This window comes from Schistocerca serialis, chromosome 5 (genome assembly GCF_023864345.2).
Source record: "Schistocerca serialis cubense isolate TAMUIC-IGC-003099 chromosome 5, iqSchSeri2.2, whole genome shotgun sequence".
Classification (NCBI taxonomy): domain Eukaryota; kingdom Metazoa; phylum Arthropoda; class Insecta; order Orthoptera; family Acrididae; genus Schistocerca; species Schistocerca serialis.
In genome coordinates, this window is record NC_064642.1 from 187,644,396 (window position 1) to 187,664,081 (window position 19,686).

General features: G+C 37.5%; 1 protein-coding gene across 2 annotated transcripts in view; it reads right to left on the minus strand.

The window, feature by feature from the left end:
* Positions 1 to 5,709: 5,709 nt before the first annotated feature.
* LOC126480911 (centromere-associated protein E-like) overlaps positions 5,710 to 19,686 on the minus strand; it is a 588,622-nt gene continuing 574,645 nt past the window's right edge. Inside the window, exon 21 of one of the 2 annotated variants that reach the window (XM_050104316.1) lies at positions 5,710 to 6,205. In XM_050104316.1, coding sequence (XP_049960273.1) covers positions 6,031 to 6,205 — 175 coding nt within the window. In that variant the 3' untranslated portion in view covers positions 5,710 to 6,030. Of the gene's footprint in view, positions 6,206 to 6,922; positions 6,989 to 19,686 lie in introns of those variants that run through there. The other variant, XM_050104317.1, reaches the window with a different exon arrangement.

A 19,686-nucleotide genomic window follows, 5' to 3' on the forward strand; every position in this document is an offset into this window, starting at 1 on the left:
AACTAAAAAAACTTACGTCCGGAAAGTGTGAACCAACATCAAACTTGCCTCACAGTAACCACGAAATTCCAGGCAAAGTGAAAAACAAAGTGCATCATTCTCAATGAAGCTTATTGTATGAGCCTAATATCACATTTACAAGCAGGTTCAGTGTTCAATCAACCATGCAAGATAAGAAACATCGTGCACATGATAAAACTAACTTCCAAGCTGAATATGAAACTACAAATATGTGGAGTGATACATCCAAAAGAATGCCTAACAACTCAACTACTGTTATGGAAGGAAATGAAACTGAAAGACCCGTACACTTGCGTGACCCAAATATCAAGTATTTGTCCAGTGCTGAGGCTAAATTGTTTGGCCATAACGACGGTGAGCCTTCTAAACATGCAGAGAAACCTGAACGAAGAAAAGTAGTTTTGATGGCAGACAGTCATGGTCGTGGATTTGCTCACCTTCTGAACGGTCAGTCCAGTTTACAAACAATCGCTTACATAAAGCCTGGTGCTTCTATGTCGGAAGTTTGCAATCAAGTACGATCCACAGACGTTGCTGACATATCCTCTGAAGACTTTGTTGTGCTAATTGGTGGGTCAAATGACGTATACAAAAACGAAACCCACAAAGCAAAACAAGAACTAAAAAGGTGCTTAGGACAGTTGACACACACAAATGTTTCAGTGCTGAACATTCCACATCGGCATGACTTACCGTCTTGGTCATGCGTAAATAAAGAAATAATCAATGCCAACCAACAAATTTCATTACTTTGCAAACATTTCAGAAATGTAGAACGCGTAAATGTTAACAATATTGGGCGCAGATTCCACACATTACATGGACTGCATGTTAACAACATGGGGAAAAAACTGCTCATCGGAAAAATTGAAGAAATTATCATCAAGAGGCATCAAACACTCAAAAGCAAAATCATCCTGGATTGGCCCCCCAAATATTTGAAGGAAACAATGCCAGCAAGACCTCACTCGCCAACATCAACAACAAAAGAAGGAACTACGTGCCTCCAATATTCAGGCACAGCAACAACAATAAATGCAGTAATAGCTCTACCAATTGCAGACCCCGCTCTAACACCAGCAGCAATATTATCAACAGTAGGAGCAGCAGCTGAACAACTACCAGGGGAGCCAGACACAGAAGAAAATTCTGCTGCAGATGATAATAGAAGAATAGGTGCAGTCGGGAAAAGAAAAGCAGTACTTCCAGCACACCTGAATGATTTTTTTATTGACAAGGTAAAGGTAAGTGATCAATTAAATATGCCAAAGTCCAACAAATCCTTTAATTTCATGCTGATTCATCAAAATGTCCAATCATTGCTAAACAAATAAAGTGAAGTTGAAATTTTATGTATTGATGAGCTAAAAAATGTTTCTGTGATGTGTATAACTGAACACTGGCTGCCTAAAGATGCAATGGCAGTCACAAAACTTCCAGGCTTCAATATTTCATCATCATTTTCTAGAATTACATCCAGTCATGGAGGGTCATGTATATTTGTTAAAAGTGGCATTGATTATTGTAACATAAAACCCATTGAACTCTTAGCTGAAGAGAAAACTTTTGAAGTATCCACAGTTGAACTCTCTGCATTAAAATTAATAATCATCTGTGTATATAGGAGCCCTGATGGGAACTTAAATGATTTCTGTCATCTGCGGTAGCGTTCTTGCTTCCCACGCCCGGGTTCGATTCCCCGCAGGGTCAGGGATTTTCTCTGCCTCGTGATAACTGGGTGTTGTGTGCTGTCCTTAGGTTCGTTAGGTTTAAGTAGTTCTAAGTTCTAGGGGACTGATGACCATAGATGTTAAGTCCCATAGTGCTCAGAGCCATTTGAACCATTTGATTTCTGTCATCAACTAGAAGCAACTTTAAGTACTATAAAAAACTTCAACAAAACAGTGATCATATGTGGAGATTTTAATATTGATTTTCAAGAAATCTCAAAACACCAGCAAAGCTTGATGACCCTACTGGAAACATATATCATAAAAGCCACTATATACTCTCCTACAAGAGTTACACCAACAACTAGCTCAACAATTGATCAGATATTAATAAACACAAATGTAAATCACAATCTCTGTGCGGAAATCTTAATACTGGCTTCAGTGGTCACTATGCACAGTTTATTGCTTGGCACACCCCAAGTGAAACAGCTGAGAAAGAGGAACTTGTAAAAGAAGTAAGGAAATTCACTAACAAACAAATAAACCTTTTTGTACAGAGACTAAGTGAAGAATCTTGGTATGAAGTGTATACTTGTGAAAATACTAACAAAAAGTTTGAAAAATTCATGGAAATCTTCATGTCATACTTTGAAGCTGCATTTCCATTAAAAAGGCAAAAATGTCAACCTAACTTCAAAAAGAACAAATGGATTACAACAGGTATTAGAATATCTTATGCAGAGAAAAGAAGATTACATGATATAGCAAAGACACAGAACATGCCTCATGAATTTCATTTGTACCTGAAGAATTACAACAGGATCCTCAAAAATGTTGTAAGGAAAGCTAAAACAATGGCAAATGACAAATACATTGAAAATTCAAAAAACAAATCTAAAGCTATATGGGAAGTTATAAAAAATCAAACAACAAGTGAAACTAAACAATATAAAAATATGAATTTATGTTATGAAGGACAAGTGATTTCTTGCCCAACAGAAATTGCAGGGACCTTCAACAAATATTTTGCAAACATAAGTGAACAGTTGGTGAGTGGACTGGAAGAACACAACAAAATATCACCTCCATCATGCAATAGTATGAGAAATGTGTCTACATCTTTGTTCCTTTCACCCACAAATTCTGAAGAAATTTTATCAGTTATAAAAACCTCGAAAACAGGGTACTCATGTGGAATTGATGGAATACCAGATCCAATTATTAAAATATGATGTCTTGCCTTAGCTGAACCCTTGACACATTTGTGCAACAGCTCACTGGCATCAGGAACCTTCCCTTCATGCTTAAAAACAGCAAAGCTGAAACCACTGCTCAAAAAAGGAAATCCAGAATGTGTTTCAAATTATAGACCAATAGCCCTACTGTCTGTATTTTCAAAAATTTTAGAAAAAGTTTTTATAAGAGATTGTCTGATTTCTTAAATAAAAATAAAATTCTCTCTCCTTCACAGCATGGCTTCAGGAAAGGCTATTCAACTGAAAGTGCAATATTTGAATTTCTTAATGAAATCTATACTAAACTGGATGCAAGTGAGTTTGTGACAGGAATATGTCTTGATTTATCTAAAGCTTTTAACGTCATTGACCATAATGCCCTACTGCAGAAGCTTGACCAATTAGGAATTAGAGGTATATCCAATGAGTGGCTCAAGACATACCTATGTGGTCGCAAACAGGTGGTTGAAGTGCAATATACTGACCATAACAAAATCAGCTACTACTATTCAGGATATGAAAATGTGAAATATGGTGTCCCTCAAAGATCAGTATTGCGACCCATTCTGTTTCTCCTCTATGTCAATAATCTTATGTACAACAAGTATTGCCAAACTACCCTCCAATTTGCAGATGACACTAGCTTCCTTATTAGTGGTAAAACAGAAGAAAAACTAAAAGACTCCGCTATCCAAACAATGAACAGTGTAGAATAGTGGTTCAGCTACAACAAGCTAACTATAAACAAAGAAAAGACAGTAGCACTGAACTTCTATAATGTAAAAGGAAGACACCACCCAAACATAGAAATAGAACTTAGGGACAGAGTTCTTGGAAGTGTTGACAGCACTAAATTTCTGGGACTCTGGCTCCAGAACAACGCAAAATGGGAGGTACACATTGATTATTTGCAAATAAGTCTAAGCAAAACCTGTTACATGATACGGATCTTAAAAACTTGTTGCAGCAAAGCCAGCCTGTTAAATGTATACTACTCCTATGTGCATTCTGTAATTAAATATGGCATAATCTTCTGGGGCAATAGAACAACAACTATTAAACTTTTCAGGATGCAAAAGAGAATACTAAGAATTATTGAAGGGGTAAACAATACGAAATCATGCAGACCCATATTCAAAAAACTGTCAGTTCTTCCTCTTCCTTGCATTTTTATCTACGAAACATCAGTTTTCATCAAACAATATATCAATAGACACCCAGATATCTTATTAAAAAATGAAGATATACATGCACACAATACAAGGCAAAAATCTGACCTTCATATGAAACAGGTGAGAACATCATTGTACCAAAAAGGCACACTGCATACTGGGACAAGATTTTCAATAATCTACCTAAACATATTAAATCAATACGTAAACTCTGTAGTTTTAAGGCTGAAGTAAAGGCATATTTAATTGAGCATTGCTTTTACAGTCTGACAGAATATATAAAAGCCAAACAACAAAAATAAAGACGCATTATTAATATTCTACTTTGTATGTTGCCTGTAATGTTTGTTGTATTTATGAATCTGTGCTAAATTACTTCTAGTCCTTAGGATTGCAATACAAACTGTATTTTATCTTGTAAATACCTAACCATGTCCAATATCCTCGTATATATTCTATATATATAGGATTTGAAGGACTAAATAAATAAATTAATAACCCCCCCCCACACACACACACCATAAGAAAAATCAGTTCATTTTGAATACAGCTCACTTAATTTGGTTGCATAGCTCACCTGGTCGCAGCTGCTGTTGCTGTAAGTTTTCAAATAGCCACCAAGAACATGGTAGCTGCTCCATTGTTATTAGGGGCCCAATGAACATGCATTCACTCTGCGTAATGTCAGCCAAAAACCCTCCAAATCGTAGACTTACTGATATTTGCACCACAGCTTTTGCTGCTAAATTTAGTTTCTATTTATTGATGCAATCATCTCTTCTTAAATGTCTGATCTTTAATGCTAGTATTCATCTATGCACCTCTTCATACTATTCTGTTATTTACTGTGATAACTTTTTAATTAAATTTCCAATTAAAATTTCAATTTCTTATTTTCTTCCAAAGGTGTGATTTACATTAAAAGTATGTCAGTGGACATTTCTAGAAGTCTCAAACGACATGCTGATTTCTCCTACATATATCTCATGAAAAGATAACAAAGGCAAAAATTAGGGAGATTAAAACTCATTCAGAGTCTTACCATCAATCATTCTTATCATGTACCATTTGTGACTGGTACAGAAAAGTAATGGAAGTGAGAGTGGTACTTGAAGAACTTCTAAGACACACCACTTAAGGTAGCTTTTGATACAGATGTTAATGTAAATGTTGATGCACATGTAGATTCCTTATAAGCATTCAAAAACCATATCAATACTTCCAGTTTTGCTGGCTCCAATGATCACTGTGTGGAGAGCTGTTTCCTTACTCATAAAAAAATATTCTGGGTAATTCTGTGATGGTTTTCCAACAAAAAATTAAAAAATTTAAACTAGTACAGTCTGTGGGCTCAGGTTCTACAAATCTGAAGATAAACACTGAATATGTCAAACAGTGAGATAAATGGAGTTAAAGACTGGCATTAAAGTCATGATTGACAATTACTGAAGATTTAATTAACAAATTTGGTCTCATACAAAAATTTTGTAAATTGATTCGTACATTAAAGCAGAAAGTGAGATACACAAGACATGAGATGATCAATTATGATTTTTTGTCAAATCACAAACTAGTAACAAGAATCTTCACAAAGATTTCAGGCAGACACATAAATTATGTAAAATATAATGTGTTTTATATATTTTTATGTAGATTTTGTGTGATATTAGTCCTTTGATAATAAACACACTGCTTAATAATATCGGTAACACTAAACACATCTGGTACCTATTTAATGTTCCTAACCTAAAAATCACTCTTCTTGAACTCCCATAAATATGTTGAACACATTAAGACAAGCGTTTCAACTATTCACTTCACACTATATTCAAATTTTGCTACTTGAAGAGACAGTCAGTTCTGTCAAAATATGAATGACATGACACCATAGTCAGTATCTTACAGTATTTGCACAATCTTACTGCATTTTCACACCTCCCATGATTTATTTGGGTAATACTCTGTAGATGAACGGCATTTCTGTAGCACTTTTATAACTGGACAAGTGTAACATCTCATGTTGGAATGGCCAATACTTTCACATAGCTTCTGTTTTAGATACCGCACGTTGTTGTGTAATGTATTCACAGTTCTTCTAAGACATCTGTAAATTCAAGTATTATTCACATGGAATGTTTTATGATTTTATTATAGTAGTAATCATATGTTGTAATTATAATTACTGAAACTGTTATCAAACAGAAGGATAGTTCAATGGAACTTTTATAATAAGAATATTAAATCAAAGTAATGTGACACACAACTGAAATGCGTGAGACAAATAATAAGAATTCTACAGACATCTGTTGAGGTACTTTGATTACTACTGCCTGTTTAAGAAAGTGCAAAAACTATCAAAAAATAATCTATTTATAAATGATTTGAGACTCTAAGTTCCAGCTAATTTTACCAAGCTTAGACAATATGTCTATAGCCTAGATGTGTCATACAAACCAGCATAGCTAGTGATTTTCAAGTTAAAATGTAACACAGCTTAAATAATACTTAAAGCCTTAAAAATGGCTGCAAAACAGCAACTGTGTAATTCACAATAGATTGAAAAATCAGTCAACCAGTTGCAAATAAAGGTTTATTATCCCTTGACCATATTTGTAAAAATATATTCTTCAGAAGTTTTGGCCTTGTTACATCACATGATGCAACAGGCATCACAAGATAAAATATTTGCTTATGTTACACATACCTTATGTCAGAGTCTAAGGCCAACTGCACTTTTTATCACAAATAGTTATCAAGCTTGAGTTTAAACTTTTAATTGATGTTATAGTTGCTTTGAGCTCAAATTTGGCACTACTGTATCACCAGTATTTTACCCCTGATGTTGCATCAGTGTCAATATCATTAAGAGTAAGCCTTATAGCAGGTACTGTTAAAAAGAAAAAAAAAACAAAAAAAGAAATACATAGGGGTCGGACTATATGTTTGCTAATAACTGTTTTGTACCAACTGTCTGTTAATAAATTTGTTTTGAAGGATGTCTGAATTCATGATAGCCCAGCACCTTACGATTCCTTAGTAGCTACTACCATACCAATAGTAAATGATATCACATACACATGAGAAACATGTTTCACACACATATTGAGACTTTAGTGGAAATGTGATTTCAACTGATGGAATATTCTCATATGTGACTTTCCATTCTGTAATTGTGTCTTTCACATTTTACTTTAGAAGCCATCATAAACTGGAAGCAATTAACAGCCCTCTTGTCACTAAGGAAGCTGGGATATTTTTACCTCTCCTCTTGTTTTGATATCTGCCTCCCTAAAATTCATTTTTTCATTTTTGACTAATTACTGTTAACATACGTGAGTATAATCTGTATTTCCATAAAAGAGAAAGGTTGACCCTCAGTTTTAAAGTAAATAACACCAGATCTAATTTTGTGCCTAGTTTGATGGATGTAATTGATTTTATAATTTATTTTGACTATTTCTAGTTAGTATCTTTCATTACAGGGAGAAATCAGTAATTGTTTCATTACTTAATTTCTAATGTTGACGTACAAACAAATACAAATTCTCTGCTAATTATATACATTTGGAAGATAAAATGCTAGTATTCCTAAAGTATCTATTTGGCTTTAGGCGGAAATAAAGTAATAAACAGTTTTGTCAAAAGTATTGTTTGCATAATGATATATGTTAATTTCATAATTTAAACAATTAATTTGGCTTAACTCTTGCAGTAGAAGAAACTGAATAAGATGCTTCGATGTATTCCATTAATTTAATGTTTCTGTAAATTTAACTTCGAAAAATATGTAGTTTCAGCCCCTATTATTGTGAGGATATATAAGGGCTCAAATTTTGCTCACAGGACAGTCAGTCCACAGATGAGTTTCAGATGAGGATGTTGTGTTGCTTAGAATGACAACAATGCATCAACTTAACAGTGAAATAAGTGTTACACCAATAGGCCATGTGTTAAAACACTGACAGTGCCTTCTCCATATGTCCCTTTTTTTCTTCAAGAACTGTGAACTTTGAGATTAGGGTTTTAGTGCTCGTAGATGTTCAACAGTAAACTATTGTAGCAGTATATGGAGGTTTGTCTGCAAAGTATTAATGAGGCTTATCGAATGTTAAACATCAGTGCACTGGCCATATAACTGTGTATTATTAGGGTGTCGTGAAGAGCCAGCTCCATTATTTACAGTAGTCAGTGTTGGAATCCACAACCCATTTTTCCACCAGTACATCAACACTGAGGACAACAAACAAAGAGGTAAACAAAGCAGACAGAACTGCTACACTCTCTCAAGCTCTTCATTGACTCAGGTCTTTCAAAAACTGGAATAGGTTGAAACTTCTTTCACACAGAGAATTTAAAAAGTGGAATGGGTGAGAAATTCATTCACACAAAATGTTTAAAAACAGAACTTTTTAGAATACTCCCCACTGTGGTATGTACCAAAGATTTGGGCAGATCTGCATCAGAAAGCATAACATATTAACAGTAGCTACTTTCTGTCAGAAATTTGTCTCTAGGAATGTATTCAGAACCTCATAAAGGTAGGCACAAAAATCTTGACACTGGCATACTTCTCCCAGCTGGTTGCTAGCCCAACAATCTAATATAGGAAATGCCATGGAATAATAACACTGTATCATTGTCCTAGGCAAGACTGATTTTGGGGGGAAAATCATGAATCCTGTAATAGAACTGATCAATGAATCATTTAGATTTCTTTCTACTTGATGATGCACACAAATAACTGGAGTACTTGAAACATACAAACAATTCACTTCAAACACAGACATTTCTATTTACAACTTGAATTGAAACCAGATGGCAATTATAACAATCAGAGGGCCTGAATGGGAAGCAGTAGTTGACGAAGGAGTGAAACATGTTTGCAGCCAGTACCAGATGTTATTCAGTCTTTACACTGAGCAAACAGTAAAGAAAACCAAAGAGAAATTTGGAGTGGAATGTAAAGTGCAGAGACAAGAAATAAAAACCTTGAGTTTTGCCAATGAGGTAATTCTGTTAGAGACAGCAAAAGGCTTGGAAGAGCAGTTGACCAGAATGGACAGTGTCTTGAATGAATGGTATAAAATGAAAATCAACAAAAACATGACAAGGACAATAGAATTTAGTTGAATTAAATCAGGTGATGCTGAGGGAACTAGATTACGAAGTGAGACACTTAAAGTAGTAGATAGTTTTGCAGTTTGGGTAGCAAAATAAGCGATGATTGCTGAAGTCGAGAGGATATAACATGCATACTGACAATGGCGAGAAAAGCATTTCTGAAGAAGAGAAATTTATTTACTTTAAATGTAGACTCAAGTGTTAGGAAGACTTCTCTAAAGATATTTGGGTGGAGTGTAGTCATGTATGGAAGTGAACATGGATAATAAACAGTTTAGACAAGAGGATAATAGAAGCTTTTGAAATGTGGTGCTACAGAAGAATGTTGGAAATTATATGGCTAGATCACATAACTAATGAGGTGGCACTGAATAGAAAAGGGGAGACAAGAAACTTGTGCCATAACTTGACTAAAAGAAGGGATCAGTTGATAGGACACATTTTGAGACATCAAGGGATCGTTAATTTGATATTGGAGGGAACTGTGCAGGTAAAAATCATAAAAGGAGACAAAGAGTTGAACACAGGGAGAAGATTCAGAAGGATGTAAGTTGCACTAGCTATTTGGAGATAAGGAAGCTTATACAGGATTAAGTAGCATTTAGAGCTGCATTAGACCAGTATTTGGACTGAAGGCCACAATAAAAAACAGTAGGTGTAATTTTCTAGACATTGCAAGTACATTTAAAATTAATATTACTAGTAGTTACATAATTATTTTTCTATAATTTTTTGGAAAATTTGTAACATGACTGTTAATCACATACCTTCCTGTGAATGCATCTTTGAAAATATTTATCTTTATCATAATAGATTTGCATCTCTCACAAGTTTTTATACCTTTGGTTCTGTGTTTGACTTGTAAATAGTAGTACATACTTGGTGCAAAGTGAAATATGTTGATTGGCTCTGTTTCATCTACTGGTTATAATGGTACAGCCTCCCCCAGGACTCATATGAAATGTCTGATACCACCATTTTTCATACGCATCCAGATAGTCATCAGACAATTCAGTGGTTCCTAAGGCCTTGTATGTGTGTCTGTATATATATATAATTCTGTCCTATTTGATAAACAACTTGATATTCATTGGGAAGGCATGCTGAATGTTCTGGAAGGATGTATGTTGTCATAATTATCGGTGAATTGTTGTCATTGATAAAATCATGTACATATACTAAATTAAGTAACTAATCAAGAAATTGAAGTAATAAATAACTAGAGACTGCAGAGATGTTAGCATGAAAAATCAATGCTTCTAATTAACAAAGCGGCAATCTAAAAATCCAATAACAAAAGAACACACTATCTTGAGAAACAGCTTAAAAGTTATTAACAAGGGACGTATTTTCATTGGTTATTTATTTTTATGTCTTCCTCTGTAATTAATATTCTTTGTAATTACATTTCTAATCAACTCTCCAATTGTTTACATCTCACAGTTTTCCAATTTCGAGAATTTGAGGCATGAGCTGTATACTACCATTACATGTTAGTAACCAAATCCAAACTGTAATTAATTACATAACTAAAATAATATGAGAGACATTATTGTAATTCCTGTTCAGAATGATTTTCTTATGGAAAACCAAGATATTATTATAAAAGATTGTCACTGAATATTGTATTTTATACCTTATTCAGCTGAAACATCAGTTTATGTAGGATTTGTAAATTTTAATTGTAACATCAAAATTGTACAAAATTAATAATGCTTTATTTTGGTAGTAATTGTTATGATTCTGTATAAAACAATGCAGCGATGCTGCGACAAGTCAGTTTTGAAGTTACTTTTGGAAGTCAAAGAGATCAGTGAAGTCTGTCCGTGTTTTGTTTACATGATGAGTGTGCAGTTCAGATGTCAACTAATGTGAATAAATTTTATGAAGCATGAAATTTCCCATTCATTCAACAATGGATATGGCAGAAGAAAATTAAGTTAAATAACATTCAACATGAATTGTTACATGGTGAAGCTGTGACTGTAAATGGTAGACAAAAGTAAAATGGAATAAATATCAGTGGAACACCTGCAACTTTTTTCAATACAGAAATTAAACCTAATTATCCTACTGCAACCAACAGCAATGAGTAATACTAGTAGACAATTGAGCCTACATGAAAAAGAAACTAAAATGGAGTTCAACAATGAAGTCAGGTCAAACTAATTACATTTGGTAATTATTACCCCATTCATACAGTGCCAGGTTAAGGTCCAAGCAACACAAGCTACCACTTGGGGCACCAAGCCAAGAGGGGTGCCAGAGGCACTATACCTGCAAGATTTCTGTGCAGGACATATAACAATTAGTAGCAGCTGCTTGGAATTCCAAACTGAGAGGGGCACAAAAGTGGAGAGGAGGTGGGGTGGGGATTGGGGGGGGGGGGGTGAAATGGTAAGTCAGTTATGTAGAAAAATAATCTTGAACTGGTCTCCATTCATACAAAAAGACTAATGTTTTCCCTTTCTTCTTCAGTGGTTTGGTACACTGGAGAAACTCATCCCCATCTGAGTCATTGTACACATTATGTTTGAGAAGATATTTTCAAAATTTGATAAAATTCAGTGTCATTAAATATGTAAAACATTACAATATCTCCTTCAGAAATTGGAAACACAACAATGAGCAGATTGCAGTCTCTTGTCTTGCACTCTATGTGTATGATTTCAGTCTCTGAATCATACAGCCCTTATTGCATATCCATTGCCTATTTCTCCTCAGAAAGATAAGATGGGTCTTATAAAGTTACCATATTAGCTTCTAATCAAATACTGCTTACTGAGTCTCATCTCAGTTCCACTACTGGATGCATTATTTCCTTATAGAAAGGTCACAGGTGTTAGTAATGCATGGGAAGTCATCTGGTAAAACAGAAATTATTGCCAAGGATTTTTCAAAAAAGACTTAAATGTTTCTGCTTTTCTTTTTTAATTTTTGTAAATCATTTAGTATCCAAAATGAACAGCACTCTTAGATTTGTAGCAAGCAGGGATGACAATGCAGTAGGAAAAGTAATACAGTTAATGTAAAGCACTTTATTCAGAAGAGTAATTATACAACAGGTCTACATCAGACACTGGTCGAGAACACACTAACTTTATTTCCCTGTCTCCAAAGATCATCACAATATGAACAGCAACCCTTAGTTTTGTAGCAAGCAGTAAAAACGATGGAACAGGAACAGTGATTTAGTTAGTGTAACATACTTTATTTGGAAGTGCAATTATACAACAGGTCTACATCAAACACTGGTCGAAAATGCACTGACTCTCTTCTCCCTCTCCCCAAAGATCATCCAATGTCACCAGCCAGAGACATTCAGGCATCACATAGAGGTCAATATCCCCACAGAACCCCCTGCTGGGAGTACGGAGTACTGTGGGACGTGGTAATCAACTACTATCAGCATGCGTAGATGCATGTGACTGGTCTCGCAGTGGCTGGCACCATTCAGGACATGATGGGGACTTTTCTCATAGCGCTGTATGATGTGCTGATGCTTCAAATGTGGTACAGAGCCAGATGTTGCAGAGGGCACCTGACATGGCCATATTGTGACTCAGATGGGGCAACAGATGGAGGAAGTGGGGCAGAAGCTCACTGAATTTAGCTCACATCAAATCCAAGTATGGGAATAATATGGTCATCATCCTTAGTGTCCACTGTTTGATGTTCAGGTGTGCTGGAGTGGAGTCCCATACAGGTTTACAGGTTTAAATTGGGCACATAAGACTGCCATAGGTTTGCCACACACTAAATTGCAAATGTCTGTGGACTGTGTTTGAGCACCCTATACAGGCCTGAATGAGGTGTCTGCAGAGTGATCAAACAATGTCACCTCACAACATGACAAAGTTGCAACAGGCAAGGTTCTTGTGTATAAATATCTTTGGGGTCAAATGAGTTGAGGGGAGCAGCATGTGCACGTTCCAAATATGTTCCCGAGTATGATGCACAAGTATAGGTAAGTCCACCGGTCTTGTGTTGACTACAGGCTGAGCAAATTCTGCAGGCAGGACAAGTTCATCTTAGACCACCTCTGCCAGAAACACCTGTAGATCATCCTTGCATGCTGAGAGGATGCCAAGCAGGAACCACAGGAGAACCTAGGTCCAGAAACTGCCACTGCAGATCAGGACCATCTTCATTGTTCTGTTTCCCCTCACAATGAGGCCATTACTCTGTAGGGATCTGAAGTAGTCCACATGTGGGTGGTCCCACAGAGATGACACAGGTTGTTGAAGAGGACAGATTCAAATTGACAGAATTGATAGGTGGTAACCACAGTTCAGGAGTGCTAAAGTGAGCAATTCACATCTTGACAAATGCATGTGTGGTTGTTTTGGCTGTGATGTCATGCATGGATAGGGCTTCTACCTATAATAATGTCCTGTCTGCCATGGATAAAAGGTATCAAAACCCTTCCAGCTCTGGCAAGGGCTCAACAATGTCAAGGTGGACATGCTGGAACTGAGTCTTCAGGATGGGAAAGTATCTGGGGCGACAGCTTGTCTTACTACACTGAGATGCAAGACAGCTTTGTGCCTAACAGTGGCAGTCTCATTTGATATTTACCCAAATGAATCTCTCTGTCACTAGGCAGACTGTTGCCTCAACACCAGGGCGACTCAGGTTAAGCAACTGATTGAAGATTTTGTGAAACACTGTAAGAGCACTAGAGTTATGGCCTGTTCTGTGAAAAATCACAAACTAGGGTTGTGTGAAACATGGTAAGAGACTGATTTTGATGTGAAGGTTTGTGTCACTCTCGTTGAGGTCATCAATGCTTGAGTCATTTGTTTGTTCAGTTGCCATGTGCTCATAGTCATATTGGAGAGAAATTATGCTGATTCTTGAAAGGTAGACTGCACTGATATGGTCCACCCCATGGACATATGTATGTCAGGCATGTACTGTGCCATAAAGTTTAAATGTCTGCATCATTATGGCCTGGTATCCTTAGGTGGGATCCTGATCCAGCAAAGGTTTATGGTCCACATACATGGTCACTTGGCGACCCCCAGTACCCTCACAGGAGGATGTGACCCCCGTGTATACTGTGAGGATCCCACAGCTGAAAACTAACTCTTTGAATGTGAGAGGGACAGTTTCCTTAAGAAGAACTGAAGCAGTTGGGAGTACCCTATCTACTACCTGCTGCAGCACAGTCCCATCACAGTGTCACTTGCATCAGCTGTGAGTGTGAGTTGTGCTTCAAGGTAACAGTGTTTGAAAGTAATGGCTTCTGATAGACAGTTCTTTGTGCAATGGAATGCTTCTGTCATCTTCACTGACCATGGAGCTTGGCTGTCATATTTATCTTTTCCTGATAAGGTGTTTGTGAGAGGTGACAGCAATGCAGCTGCATGAGGAAGGTCTTGGCAGTAGAAGTTAAAGATTCTGGGGGATTGATACAGGAAATAGAAAATTTCTGGGAGTACAAGGTTTTTCACCATCTCCATGCATTCTGATGTTGGACTGATGTCTGATGCATTGAGTGTATGGCCTAAGAACGTCACCTCCATTGTCAAAGTTGTGACTTTGCTTCTTTAATGACAGAACACCTTGTCATAGTGTGACTAGAACTTGTTCTAAGTGTTTCATCATGAGTGTCTAGGTGCAATGAAGGTTTGGCAATAGGTGAATGATGCGAGTAGTCATACCACAGATTGGCATCTCTGAGTTATTCACCAAATGAAGTCAGAGTCCCGATGTTGGTTTATTGATGTGCCATCAGAAGATAATGAACTTATGTCAGAGTCCATATCCACTAAAGGAAAAGTAGTGTTGCATTATGAGATCGGGCATGAAGAGACATCCTTATGTAGGTGTCATCATTGCAGCATATGTTTGCTCTATTTGTGGATGGGGTGGGCAGCTTTACTCATTGTGATGGACCAAAGTTAATTTTTTGTCCAGCTGACATCTTTTGGGTACTCGGAGGGAGTGTAATATTTGTGAGTGTCATGTCTGAATTGACTCTGAAACCAGCACACCAACGGCCATGGGCCAGCTATGACATCAGTCCCATCATTGCTAAGTGATGCAGGCAAGGTGGTCATGTTATGGCATTCTGCCAACTGTGTAGGTAACATGACATCATCCTCATGTTGTGTCAAGCTAGCTTGAGCAGGATTGGGTGGTGTGGGAGATGTTCTTGGCCCAGTGCCACACATTATGGCATCTGCCTGTCTGTTTAATATCTGCCAGTGGCATACAATCTACCAACAGAAATCGTTTTCCTAGAGATACAGACTCATGTACAATCATCACCAGTTGCAACAGAGTCAGTAATTTAATGATCCAGGCATGTCAAGCATTATGATCAATAGTTATGCGAAGGTAACACCAAAGTCATGAGGGTGTGCTGTTGTGGAGTCACTGTTCGTAGATAGCCTCCTGCAGCTGTTACTCCAAGGTTCAAGAAAGTCTCTACAAGAGAACTGTCTTTCTGGGCTGTATCTGTTTGCATGTGACAGAAAGAGGATAATGTCACTGACTAGTTCAGCCTGTCCTTCCAGGTAGCAGAGCAGTTGACATACATTGAATCAGTGTCTAAAACGCATGTTGCTTCTGAAATGCAGTCCAGTGTTGCAAACCCCAAATCCCGGTGAGCAAGATAAAACAGTGGTAATCTGAAGCATGAGCTGAACCTTGGAAGTGAGGCTGACAAAATAAATGTAACACACTTCAATGTGATAGGCAACATGGTTATCAATTGTTTGTGGCAACAAGATAATCTGATGCCAGTATCCATTTCAAATTGCAGAAAGAGAGAAAGACATGAAAGTGGCATTACAATTATCTTTAAGTCTTTGCTGGTTAAGAGCACTGTCTGTGAAAGAATTCTACATCTACATCTACATCCATACTCCGCAAGCCACCTGACGGTGTGTGGCGGAGGGAACCTTGAGTACCTCTGTCGTTTCTCCCTTCTATTCCAGTCTTGTATTGTTCGTGGAAAGAAGGATTGTCAGTATGCCTCTGTGTGGGCTCTAATCTCTCTGATTTTCTCCTCATGGTCTCTTCGTGAGATATACATAGGAGGGAGCAATATACTGTTTGTCTCCTCGATGAAGGTATGTTCTCGAAACTTCAACAAAAGCCCGTACCAAGCTACTGAGCGACTCTCCTGCAGAGTCTTCCACTGGAATTTATCTATCATCTCTGTAATGCTTTCACAATTACTAAATGCTCCTGTAATGAAGTGCGCTGCTCTCCGTTGGATCTTCTCTATCTCTTCTATCAGCCCTATCTGGTATGGATCCCACACTGGTGAGCAGTATTCAAGCACAGTGGGCGAACAAGTGTACTGTAACCTACTTCCTTTGTTTTAGGATTGCATTTCCTTAGGATTCTTCCAATGAATCTCAGTCTGGCATCTGCTTTACTGACGATCAACTTTATATGATCATTCCATTTTAAATCACTCCTAATGCGTACTCCCAGATAATTTATGGAATTAACTGCTTCCAGTTGCTGACCTGCTATATTGTAGCTAAATGATAAGGGATCTTTTTTTCTATGTATCCGCAGCACACTACACTTGTCTACATTGAGATTCAATTGCCATTCCCTGCAACATGCGACAATTCATTGCAGATCCTCCTGCATTTCAGTACAATTTTCCATAGTTACAACCTCTCGATATACCACAGCATCATCCGCAAAAAGCCTCAGTGAACTTCCGATGTCATCCACAAGGTCATTTATGTATATTGTGAATAGCAACGGTCCTATGACATTCCCCTGCGGCACACCTGAAATCACTCTTACTTCGGCAGATTTCTCTCCATTGAGAATGACATGCTGTGTTTTGTTATCTAAGAACTCTTCAATCCAATCACACAATTGGTCTGATAGTCCATATGCTCTTACTTTGTTCATTCAACTGTGAGGAACTGTATCGAATGCCTTGCGGAAGTCAAGAAACACGGCATCTACCTGGGAACCCGTGTCTATGGCCCTCTGGGTCTCATTAACAAATAGCGCGAGCTGGGTTTCACATGATCGTCTTTTTCGAAACCCATGCTGATTCCTACTGAGTAGATTTCTAGTCTGCATAAAAGTCATTATACTCGAACATAATACGTGTTCCAAAATTCTAAAACTGATCGACGTTAGAGATATAGGTTTACAGTTCTGCACATCTGTTCGACGGCCCTTCTTGAAAACGGGGGTGACCTGTGCCCTTTTCCAATCCTTTGGTATGCTACGCTCTACTAGAGACCTACAATACACCGCTGCAAACAGGGGGGCAAGTTCCATCGCATACTCTGTGTAAAATCAAACTGGTATCCCATCACGTTCAGTGGCCTTTCCTCTTTTGAGCGATTTTAATTGTTTCTCTATCCTTCTGTCGTCTATTTTGATATCTACCATTTTGTCATCTGTGCGACAATCTAGAGATGGAACTACAGTGCAGTCTCCCTCTGTGAAATAACTTTGGAAAAAGACATTTAGTATTTCAGCCTTTAGTCTGTCATCCTCTGTTCTGAAACACAACCATTTTGGTGACAGAGTGTCTGGACATTTTGTTTTGATCCACCTACCGCTTTGGCATAAGACCAAATTTTCTCACAATTTTCTGCCAAGTGAGTACATAGAACTTTACTTTCAAATTCATTGAATACCTCTCGCATAGCCCTCCTCACACTACATTTCGCTTCAAGTGATTTTTGTTTGTCTGCAGGGCTTTGGTTATGTTTATGTTTGCTGTGAAGTTCCCTTTGCTTCTGCAGCAGTTTTCTAACTCGGTTGTTGTACCACGGTGGCTCTTTTCCATTTCTTACGATCATACTTGGCACATACTCATCTAACACATATTGTACGATGGTTTTGAACTTTGTCCACTGATCCTCAACACTATCTGTACTTAAGACAAAACTTTTGTGTTTAGCCATCAGGTACTCTGAAATCTGCTTATTGTCACTTTTGCTAAACAGAAAAATCTTCCTAACTTTTTTAATATTTCTATTTAGGGCTGAAATCATTGATGCAGTAACCACTTTATGATCACTGATTCCCTGTTCTGCGTTAACTGTTTCAAATAGTTCAGTTCTGTTTGTCACCAGAAGGTCTAATATGTTATCGCCACGAGTCGGTTCTCTGTTTAACTGTTCAAGGTAGTTTTCAGATAGAGCACTTAAGAAACTTTCACTGGATTCTTTGTCCCTGCCACCCTTTATGAATATTTGAATCTCCCAGTCTATATCCGGCAAATTAAAATCTCCACCCAGAACTATAACACGGTGGGGAAATCTACTCAAAATATTTTCCAAATTATCCTTCAGGTGCTCAGCCACAACAGCTGCTGAGCCAGGGGGCCTATAGAGACAATCAATTATCATGTCTGAGCCCGCTTTAACCGTGACCTTCACCCAAATAATTTCACATTTCGGATCTCCGTCAATTTCCTTCGATACTACTGCACTTCTTATCGCTGTAAACACGCCTCCCCCTTGACAGTCCAGTCTGTCTCTGTGGTTGATGTTGTTGTTGTGGTCTTCAGTCCTGAGACTGTTTTGATGCAGCTCTCCATGCTACTCTATCCTGCACAAGCTTCTTCATCTCCCAGTACATACTGCAACCTACATCCTTCTGAATCGGCTTGGTGTATTCTTCTCTTGGTCTCCCTCTACGATTTTTACCCTCCAAACTGCCCTCCAATACTAAATTGGTGATCCCTTGATGCCTCAGAACATGTCCTACCAACCGATCCCTTCTTCTAGTCAAGTTGTGCCTCAAACTTCTCTTCTCCCCAATCCTATTCAACACCTCCTCATTACTTATGTGATCTACCCAACTAATCTTCAGCATTCTCCTGTAGCACCACATTTCGAAAGCTTCTATTCTCTTCTTGTCTAAACTATTTATCATCCATGTTTCACTTCCATACATGGCTACACTCCATACAAATACTTTCAGAAATGACTTCCTGACACTTAAATCTATACTTGATGTTAACAAATTTCTCTTCTTCAGAAACGCTTTCATTCCCATTGCCAATCTACATTTTATATCCTCTCTACTTCGACCACCATCAGTTATTTTGCTCCCCAAATCGCAAAACTCCTTTACTACTTTAAGTGTCTCATTTTCTAATTTAGTTCCCTTAGCATCACCTGACGTAATTCGACTACATTCCATTATCCTCGTTTTGCTTTTGTTGATGTTCATCTTATATCCTCCCTTCAAGACACTATCCATTCCGTTCAACTCCTCTTCCAAGTCCTTTGCTGTCTCTCACAGAATTACAATGTCATTGGCAAACCACAAAGTTTTTATTTCTTCTCCATAGATTTTAATACCTACTCCGAATTTTTCTTTTGTTTCCTTCACTGCTTGCTCAATATACAGATTGAATAACATCAGGGAGAGGCTACAACCCTGTCTCACTCCCTTCCCAACCACTGCTTCCCTTTCATGCCACTCAACTATTATAACTGCCATTTGGTTTCT